The sequence below is a fragment of the Nymphaea colorata genome, unplaced genomic scaffold, assembly GCF_008831285.2.
Source record: "Nymphaea colorata isolate Beijing-Zhang1983 unplaced genomic scaffold, ASM883128v2 scaffold0493, whole genome shotgun sequence".
NCBI lineage: Eukaryota > Viridiplantae > Streptophyta > Magnoliopsida > Nymphaeales > Nymphaeaceae > Nymphaea > Nymphaea colorata.
This window is the reverse complement of record NW_022204999.1, coordinates 28024-38524: the sequence shown is the minus strand read 5'-3', so window position 1 is coordinate 38524 and position 10501 is coordinate 28024. Positions and strand designations below refer to the sequence as shown.

At 36.5% G+C, this 10501-nt stretch overlaps 2 protein-coding genes and 2 non-coding genes across 4 annotated transcripts; 1 reads left to right on the top strand and 3 right to left on the bottom strand.

Annotated features, from left to right (window-relative positions):
• Positions 1-1717: 1717 nt before the first annotated feature.
• Positions 1718-6289, bottom strand: LOC126409532 (ATP synthase subunit alpha, chloroplastic). Its single transcript, XM_050075487.1, has one exon. The coding sequence runs from the start codon at positions 5932-5934 to the stop codon at positions 4411-4413; it is 1524 nt and encodes a 507-aa protein (XP_049931444.1). The 5' UTR covers positions 5935-6289; the 3' UTR covers positions 1718-4410.
• TRNAS-GCU (transfer RNA serine (anticodon GCU)) lies at positions 2407-2494 on the bottom strand. The gene has a single exon. It is a non-coding gene; the product is annotated as a tRNA-Ser (tRNA).
• TRNAR-UCU (transfer RNA arginine (anticodon UCU)) lies at positions 4206-4277 on the top strand. The gene has a single exon. It is a non-coding gene; the product is annotated as a tRNA-Arg (tRNA).
• A 2380-nt stretch (positions 6290-8669) lies between the features above and the next one.
• LOC126409533 (ATP synthase subunit a, chloroplastic) lies at positions 8670-10333 on the bottom strand. The gene has a single exon (XM_050075488.1). It carries the CDS (start codon positions 9958-9960, stop codon positions 9214-9216), a length of 747 nt encoding a protein of 248 aa, XP_049931445.1. The 5' UTR covers positions 9961-10333; the 3' UTR covers positions 8670-9213.
• Positions 10334-10501: the final 168 nt, after the last annotated feature.

Sequence of the window (10501 nt, the reverse complement as noted above, 5' to 3'; positions counted from 1 at the left end):
TGAAATAGAACAATAACAATACAAAAGGGTGGCATGCTTCTTTTCGGCATATTCTGCTTTTTTGCTTCCAGAGTCGTTCGATAAAGTCAAGTAAATTAAATCCGCGATTCTGCCTACCAATGGATTTACAATTCCATTATTCATCAGTTCATTAGAACCAGATGCAAATTGGGTACAATACAATGCATCTATTCCTATTGAACTTGATTGTTTGTTGATGAAATCGGGAATAGCCACAGATATTTCAATTGATACCTTCCATTGTTGATCAGCACATCACATATCTAAAAAACATTTCATCTGGATTATATTATGAATCATGCATACCCGGTCAACCAACAAAAGAATCTTCTTTTCTTATAAGCTGTGTAAGCTGCGTGCTATACCAGTACCAGACACGTATAAGTGCAAAACAAAAAAGGTCCAGATCCGTTTTTTATTCCCATTTTTTCATTTGAGTCCAGTCTTAGGAACTCGAATCCCGTTGATGGAATTGGTACCACGAACTCGAACCCTCATTAGAATCCAAATAAAATGAATTCTCAATTGGGATAATTATTAAATGAGATACGATTACCATATCTGCTTTACCATTAATTCAAAGTTAGAAGATAGAAGAGGTTTCTTTCACATTTCGACTCAGAATGGATCATGCAGGAATCAGAATTTTCTGGATTCAAGCATAAAGTTTCTTTTGACTAACCAACTCCAATATGAACGGTACGGACATAGACTGAATAATCCAATTTTGAATTAAATCAAAAAAATATCTTTTCAACGGATCTATGTCTATGCTCCCCCCACGCCTATACCAAAATCATGGATTTTTCATACGTGTGTCAGTCATTGAAAGTGAATTCCGTGTGTAGGAAACAGAATACAGAATAGAAAGGTAAAGTCTAATTCAGAAAAGAATCATTAACATTAAAAAATCATTAACATTAAAAACCAAACTAGAAAGAAAAAAACTAGAAATAAAGAATAGATTACGATTACATTGTATCCAACATGAACCTCCTAAATAGAAATTTAGATGATTAAAGAGAACAAATAATATTTGTTGAGTTAAGATGGAATTAATCTGGGACGGAAGGATTCGAACCTCCGAGTAACAGGACCAAAACCCGTTGCCTTACCGCTTGGCCACGCCCCATTTATGTTTCTATTCAAACACGAATATACATTAATATTGGTATCGGGTGTTCGTCAATTCCAGCCCAGTATCTATGGAAGAAAGAAGTTGTTGCTGAGATTCGACACGTGTAAATCCGGAATAAAACTAAATTCATTGATCATTACATATAATTAAATTAAGATAATTAAGATATTGTATGAAAGTATGATTCCGTATAATTCAATTTGACAATTGAAGGATCTTTGATTGGGGAATTCAAAGAAAGAAGGACTTTTTTACCTACCCTCTTTCTTGATTTTTTCCCTTCAAGAAATAACTCAATAAAAATGATATTATTCTAAGAACAAAATATTTGTTATGCCTAATATCTTTAGTTTAATCTGTATCTGTCTTAATTCTGCCCTTCAGCCGAGTGGGTTTTTCTTCGCAAAATTGCCCGAGGCTTATGCTTTTTTGAACCCAATCGTGGATTTTATGCCGGTCATACCTGTGCTCTTTTTTCTCTTAGCCTTTGTGTGGCAAGCTGCTGTAAGTTTTCGATGAGATCCTTGATACTGTTCTAGAAAGATTCATGACTTATTCAAAAAAAAAAAAAAATATTTTACCAATTTTACCAAGAAAGATGAGATAAGTAGTGCATTAAGACAAGAACCCTCGATTCAAACATTGAACATTCTTCAATAGACTCCGTGAATCCGGATCACCTCATTTCCTCATTCTGACCCTCCATCCATGGAGCGCATACGGTATTCTGAGCCCCCGCAATGCAATATCAACAAATCGCATTGTAGGTATGACGAGATTCTTTTTTTTGGTAACGAAGGAATCAGAACCTTATTTTATTACAATACAAATGAATTGAATTCCTGTTAATTCCTTTCTTTTCTAAAAACCACTTCGTTTCTTGGTATCAAAAAATGAGATGGTACAAAGGTTGAGAATCTATTCCCTTTTTCTCCCCCAACAGGTCTTGGAGATTTGTAATGCTTACTCTCAAACTGTTCGTTTATACGGTGGTGATATTCTTTGTTTCGCTCTTCATCTTCGGATTCCTGTCTAATGACCCAGGACGTAATCCTGGACGCGAAGAATAAAGAATAATAGATTTTTTCTTTCCTTTTTTGGTTTGGTTTCTAAATCCATCTTCTTAACTTAAAATTTTATCTATTCCATACATTTCATTTATTTAAATGAAATCATCAATCCAACCAAACCAAAGGGACTCGGGGTTTATAGAATGAGAAAGATAAATATCAAGTGAGCGTAGGAAACGGAGAGAGAGGGATTCGAACCCTCGGTACGAATAGCTCGTACAACAGATTAGCAATCTGCCGCTTTAGTCCACTCAGCCATCTCTCCAAATTGAAAAAAAAAAAAATGAATAATTCATATGTGACACGACGTGTGAAGTAAAGATTCATATTTCTTTTTCTTTATTCTAGAGATATATATGAATTTTATAAGAAATCCTATTTATACAACCATTCAAAACAGGTATCTCTAAAGGAAAAAAGGAAAAAAAGATCCCTCTTTGATTTTATTTCGTTCGAAAGGTTATTCTTTTGTTCTCCCGGCCTGGCTAGGCACTGGCCAGGCCATTCCCCCCTTTTCAACCTAACCTAAAATGAGAAATTGGAAAACTCAATATGTTATTGAGTTGAAGCAGCAACAAGAGCTATTTCGATTTCTATGATATGAAGGAAATTTATTATATTGTTATTTCCTTATTTTTCCTTTGATTCATCGTTGCTTTTTTTTATTGGAATGGGAAAAGCGTATGTATGTTCCCTCAAGTACTCAAGAGACAAGCTTTGTTTTGTTTAAATAAACTTGAGCAAAAAAAAAAATGGAACTATAAACTATAACTTAACTATATATATTATTGCACAAAACTTATTTTTCTGTTCCAACCTCGCCGATTCTATCGGACCTCTGAGTAACGACTTCTACAGCAAAACAAAAAGGTTTTTTATTTATCCTCTTGCCCTATTTCATCAAGTATCCCCGGAGACAGGGCATGTCAGCACTCTAATATTCACAATATCTTGATCGCGCCTCATCTCCTTGTTCGACAAATGGGCCATTCCTATACAATAATCACAATGTAGCGGGTATAGTTTAGTGGTAAAAGTGTGATTCGTTCTATTACCAACTGAAATAGTTAAGGGTTCTTTCGGTTTGATACATTCATATTCCGATCAAAAACTTTATTTCTTATAAGGGTTTAACCCTTTCCTATCAATGCCACAATTGGGGAAGAATATAATTTTCGCGATTTGCATCCAAAAACTGGGATTATGGAATTGCGAAGCATAATTTTTTGAGTTTTCCAATTAGAATTAGATAAGTATGAGTAAAAGATCCATGGATGAAGATACAAAAGTGTATTTCTAATCGTAACTAGATCTTCGATTTTTGTAAAGGGGAGATTGAAGCCAAATAGCTATTAAACGGTGACTTCGGTTTACCGGGGCCATCGGCATATATTGTTTCAGCTCGGTAGAAATAAGATTCTTTTCCTAAGGATTCATGTCAGTAGAAATAGGGAACGAAGTAACTAGAAGGGTTTTTATAATACCCCTCCTCTAGAGGGATCATCTAGAAAGCGAATAGCTTTGGATACATTCAGACAGAAAAGCTGACATAGGTGTTATGGATCGAATTTTTCTTATTCCGATTTGCTATGACTTCCTTCTTTGATTTCCATACCTTTCCATTTCCATACTAATATCATACATCGTCAATTTTTTCGTTTAGGTTACTTTACGCCCTAAATCGGGGAATCTATCCTTTATTCCATAAAGGAGCCGAATGAAACCAAAGTTTCATGTTCGGTTTTGAATTAGAGACGTTAATAGTGATGAATCGACGTCGACTATAACCCCTAGCCTTCCAAGCTAACGATGCGGGTTCGATTCCCGCTACCCGCTCGATATGAATCATAATACATCCATCATTGATTTTAATATGCGTCTTTATTCCCTAAGACGCATACAATCTGATTGTTTCTGTTTTTATCCAAACAGGGAATGGAAAGGAGGAATCAGAAAGAAGAGAATCGGGACGAGAAGCGTCCATTGTCTAATGGATAGGACAGAGGTCTTCTAAACCTTTGGTATAGGTTCAAATCCTATTGGACGCAATTTATTTACATCTATTTTGTTTGGATTGCTATTCCAAGAAACATATTTGGAATGATTCGAATCAGAGCCATTTCTTTTCTCAACAATTTATGTCGTACTAAGAGACTCTACCAAATGAAATAACCAATTTCTTTATGTTTGTTCCTGAAGTAGAAATAGTTCCATCTGCTCCTGAATAGCCTCTTTCAAAAGGGCTTCCGCTTGCTCGGTGAATACCTTGGTAGAAGATATGATTTCTTGTAACTGAGGCTTATTTGTTCTTAAATGGGTACGTAACTGAACAATAAATTTCTTTACCTGTCCAATTTCTAATTGATCAAGATATCCATTCGTTCCGGTATAAATAGTAACTATCTGTTCATCCACCGCGAGAGGGGATGATTGGGATTGTTTGAGCAACTCCCGTAATCGTTGACCTCTTGCCAATTGATTCTGAGTAGCTTTATCTAGATCGGAAGCGAATTGCGCAAAGGCTTCTAACTCTGCAAATTGAGCCAATTCTAATTTTAATTTGCCGGCTACTTGTTTCATGGCTTTAATTTGAGCTGCGGATCCTACTCTGGAGACGGAAATACCCACATTAATAGCTGGACGGATTCCAGCATTGAATAAATCCGCGGATAAGAAGATTTGCCCATCTGTAATGGAAATGACATTAGTGGGAATATAAGCCGAAACGTCCCCAGATTGAGTCTCAACTATTGGTAAAGCAGTCATACTTCCTTCGCCTAAACGAGAACTTAGTTTAGCGGCTCTTTCCAAAAGGCGGGAATGCAAATAAAAAACGTCTCCTGGATAAGCTTCGCGACCAGGTGGTCTTCTTAATAGAAGGGACATTTGGCGATAAGATTGTGCTTGTTTGGAGAGATCATCATAAATTATTAAGGTATGTCGTTGACGGTACATAAAATATTCAGCCAGAGCGGCTCCTGTATAAGGAGCGAGGTATTGTAATGTAGCAGGCGAATCCGCTGTTTCCGCTACCACAATGGTGTATTCCATTGCTCCCCGTTCCTGGAAAGTAGTCACTACCTGAGCCACGGAAGATGCTTTTTGACCAATAGCTACATAAACGCATATTACATTTTGACCTTTTTGATTGAGAATAGTATCTGTAGCTACTGCTGTTTTACCGGTCTGTCTGTCCCCAATAATTAATTCTCGCTGACCGCGTCCTATAGGGATCATCGAATCAATAGCAATAAGCCCCGTTTGAAGAGGCTCATATACGGAACGTCTCGAAATAATACCTGGAGCGGGAGACTCAATTAACCGATATTCAGAAGCTAAAATTTCACCCCTCCCATCAATAGGTTTAGCTAGGGCATTTATAACACGACCCAAATAAGCCTCACTCACCGGTATCTGAGCAATTCGTCCTGTTGCTTTCACGGAACTACCCTCTTGTATCATCAAACCGTCACCCATTAATACAACGCCAACATTATTGGATTCCAAATTCAGAGCAATACCTATCGTACCCTCTTCAAACTCTACTAATTCACCTGCCATTACTTCATCAAGACCATGAATACGAGCAATGCCGTCGCCCACTTGAAGTACGGTACCAGTGTTCACAATCTTTACTTCTCTATTATATTGCTCAATCCGTTCGCGGATAATATTACTAATTTCTTCGGCTCGAATGGTTACCATTAGTATCTCTTAATTCTTTCTAGGAAGCAAAAAAGGAGAAAAATAATACCTATCCTATAGTAGAAGGACTAATCGGTTATTTCTTTCATGGCCCCAAGTATGCCAATATTAGCACCGATGGTGCGTAAATGTAACTCGCCGTTCAAACAATTATTCAGAGTTCCTAGAGCCCCTTGTAAGGCTTGTTGGAAAACTCGTTGTTGGACCTGATTAATCGCTCTTTGTTGTTCGAAATGAATGCTTTCGTTTTTGTAATTTTCTAATTGTTCCAAATTCTGATAAGCGGCATTAATCAAATTTATCTTTTCTTGTTCTATCTCAGAGTATCCATTCACTCGAAACTCTTCCGCTTCCCTTTCCACTTCTGTAAGCGAGCCCGTGCTTTTCAAGCTGCTCAACGGCTCCTCCGCATAGTTCTTCTGAATTGCGAATAGTACTCAAAATCCTCTGCTTTCGATATCTAATAAATCACTTAATGAAAGTAGATTTATCTCCCCATCAATTCCACAACTTCCACGATCTCTTCCCGAACCGAACATGAATCTTTCGATTCATTTGGCTCTCACGCTCAATTAAATTACTTATACTTATGGGGCATTCCCATATCTCTTTCTTAATGAGCCTACCCTCTCTTCTCTGTTCGTATTCCAGGATATAAAAACTGATACAAGAAAACCAGGATCTCTGGAGGCTCTTCTGACCAGACCAAAAAAACTTGTAATTGTCAGCAAAAGTCGTTTCTTTTATTTCTTCACATCCAAAAGAATTCTTTCTCATTTATACACAAGGTCGTCGATTCAGCATTAGATAAAAAGGAAGGGGCGAGGTACCCGTTTTCCAGTCAATGGTTCAAATCATTTTATTGATATGATGTGTTCTATATCAAATAAATTCCCAACAAAATGATTTATGCATTTTGAAACCATCTTATCTTGTACTAACGCAGTGGTAGAAAGAGTACCGTGTGTGCTAGACTTCAAACAGTTCAGCTTTAACCATGTTAACTAAATGGTCTCACATTATTGGTTAATAGAGAATCCAATTTACCAACGAGTCACGAAATGCTATGGTTCTTACATAGGACTTATTGATTTATTCAGAAGTAATTCGTTGAGATCGTGCACCTTTCTCTATTATTAGATTACAATAGCAAAATATAAAGTGCAGCTGGTTGGTTCCAGCCTATTCTTGAAATACACAACTCGCACACACTCCCTTTCCAAAAAAGATCAATACACCAAGCACTACACTTAGATTTATTAGATTGTTGCTAAAATATCGGTATTAAACCCGAAACTCCCGGCGGATGGCCAGTGACCCAAAAAAACGAAAGAATCGGTTAGATTTTTCATATGCTCTCCTCTTATCTTATGGATAGGAATAGGACTAACAAAATAAAAAAGATTTCCTTTTTTGTAATCACTCACTCCTTATTTAGATCCCCGATAAGACACTTATGAAGTCCCAAGTCCGTGTCAATTGCGACATACCTCCTAAAATAAATAAAAAAGGGAAAATGCTCATTCATTGGACTAAGGGCGGGAAAGAAGAAAGCGAGCGGAAGCGGATCCACTAATTCCTCAAATCAGTACTTCCCCGGAGTATTGGATCAAGGAAGAAGTGATTGTAGGAGTGAAGTGTTGAGTTGATATAATTTGAAGAAGCGAAGTGGCAGGGCCAAAGCAAGAAAAGAAGTACGTTATTTTTCACATTTTCACGTTTCTAGGATTACACAAAGGGATTAGCAAATAAAAGTGCTAATGCCACGACCAGCCCGTAAATTGTTAAAGCTTCCATAAAAGCCAGACTAAGCAATAAAGTACCTCGTATTTTACCCTCTGCTTCTGGTTGTCTAGCAATACCTTCTACGGCTTGGCCCGCAGCAGTACCTTGACCGACTCCGGGTCCAATAGAAGCAAGTCCTACGGCCAATCCAGCAGCAATAACGGAAGCAGCAGAAATTAGGGGATTCATGGTAAGCTCCTCACAACAAAAAATGAAGAAATGGTTAATGATATAATCAAATAAACCAATGAATTCTTATATATAATAATGTTATTATTAATGTTATATATTTATATATATATTAATTAGTTACATTACTTATTATTTCATATTCCATCACTAAGATCCATACAACTAAACTAAGAACTCCGAACCCAATTGAGTAAGAAGTGATGTGATGATATTTGATATTACTGAATCATCAGAACTACTTCAATATCTCGTTTTTTATTCACTATCCAAGTCTTTGAAAATCCATATTAGTCTTCTATTTCTTTGTTCCGAACCCACTCTTTCAATTCCTCCTCCTTCATCTTCTCTATATGCATTCATAGGCTTAACTTCATATTCAATCCACATATACAATAAAGTCACAGACGAAAAAGGGAAGAGCTTATATATCGTAATCCATATAAATAAGTGGAATCTATATCTATTAAAGTGGAATCTATATCTATATAATAGAAAGTTGATGGGGAATGAATAATATAGATGGGTAGTCCATATATATGAATATCTACTATCAATATACATGTTTTCTTCCATAATGTAAACCATCGCCATCTTATTTCTATTGAATCGGATCGGACCCTGGAATCATCCTTCTAAGCATACACCGGAGTTCACATATAATATGTAATGTAGCTCGGCCCACCTAACCTACTGAATTTTTCATCTGATTCGTGAACTCTTTCTTGTCTTGTCATTATCTTCACATGGATAACAAACGAAGAGATTCATCAAAGCGAATCATCCCATATCAAGATTTGATTGATTGATCCAACTCCTCTTAATTCCAATTTTGGTCAATTGTTGAATAGAATGGAATGAAATAGCAACGGTTCCGCAGAACATAGTTCTTGTTGTTTCGTCGCGCGTCCCAAACGGATAACAATTATTTATTATCCAAATTATGAATCTTCGTAATTGACTGGGCAAATAAAGGCGATGTATGACATGAATAGGAAAAAAGGGGGATCTTAGGAAAAATTGGGAATCTCCCCCTTTTTTTACAATTCCGTAGTGTAATACGTAATATAATAAATATTAATATCGTACATATATATCTGTTCCTACTCTATATCATACATATCATAAATATAGATTGATATATCAATCATTTCCTCAAGCGGGTATCTTGAGCTACCCATGAATTATTTATTGGAATAAGATTCATGGGCTTAATTTTGAATTGATTGAAATGAAAAAAGAAAAAGCGACTGTTTGAACTTTGAAATTCAAACAAAGCATTATTTTCTTATTTCTTATTTGTACTCAATGATGACCTTCCATGGATTCACCTATATAAGCCGCGGCTAAGGTTGCAAAAATGAGAGCTTGAATACCGCTTGTGAATAATCCGAGGAACATCACAGGTATAGGAATCACTAAAGGTACTAAAGAAACAAGAACAACAACTACTAATTCATCGGCCAATATATTCCCGAAAAGTCGAAAACTAAGTGATAAAGGTTTTGTGAAATCTTCTAAGACATTAATTGGTAAAAGTATTGGAGTTGGTTGAATATATTTACCGAAATAACCCAATCCCTTTTTAGTAAGGCCTGCATAGAAATATGCCACTGACGTGGGTAAAGCTAAAGCAACAGTAGTATTTATATCATTCGTGGGTGCAGCTAACTCCCCATGAGGTAACTGTATGATTCTCCAAGGTAAAAGAGCACCTGACCAGTTAGAAACAAAAATAAATAGGAACAGAGTTCCAATAAAAGGAACCCAAGGACCATATTCTTCTTCTCCAATTTGAGTTTTGCTCACGTCTCGAATGAATTCAAGAACATATTCGAAAAAATTCTGACCGTCGGTCGGGATAGTTTGTGGATTCCGAACGGCTATAGCGGCTGAACCTAATAAGATAGCAATTACGACCCAGGAAGTTATAAGTACTTGGGCATGCACTTGGAAACCCCCTATTTGCCAATAGAAATGTTGGCCTACTTCCACGCCGGATATCTCGTATAACCCCTTTAGTGCGTTGATGGAACATGGTAGAACATTCATATTACCCTCTGACAGAAATGGAACTTAAGAAGGAATTATTTTGATTCAACCATTTATACTAATTTAACTTAACCATATATTTCAGATATTAATTAATGAATTAATCACGTAATATATCCCCGGCAATGAAAATCTCCTTTTTCACATTCAGGAATAGTAAGAATAACCGATTCAATGAATCTCTGGGTTTCCCGAAGCGAAGTAATTGACTTATCTTATTATTAATCAACGACTTCTTATATAGCTAGAACGTCCCTGACAAATTGCGGATACTAATTTGTTAAGAATCAATCGGATGGAAGCTATAGCGTCATCGTTGGCTGGAATCGGAATATCTGCGAGATCTGGATCACAATTTGTATCGATTAAACAAATAGTTTGGAATACCCAAAGTGACGCATTCTCGAAGGGCCGTATATTCTTCTTGCTGATCAATGATGATTACAATATCGGGTAACCCCGTCATATATTTGATACCGCCCAGATATGTTGAAAGTGAGATAATTGTCTCTTCAATATTGCTGCATCCCGTTTCGGGAGA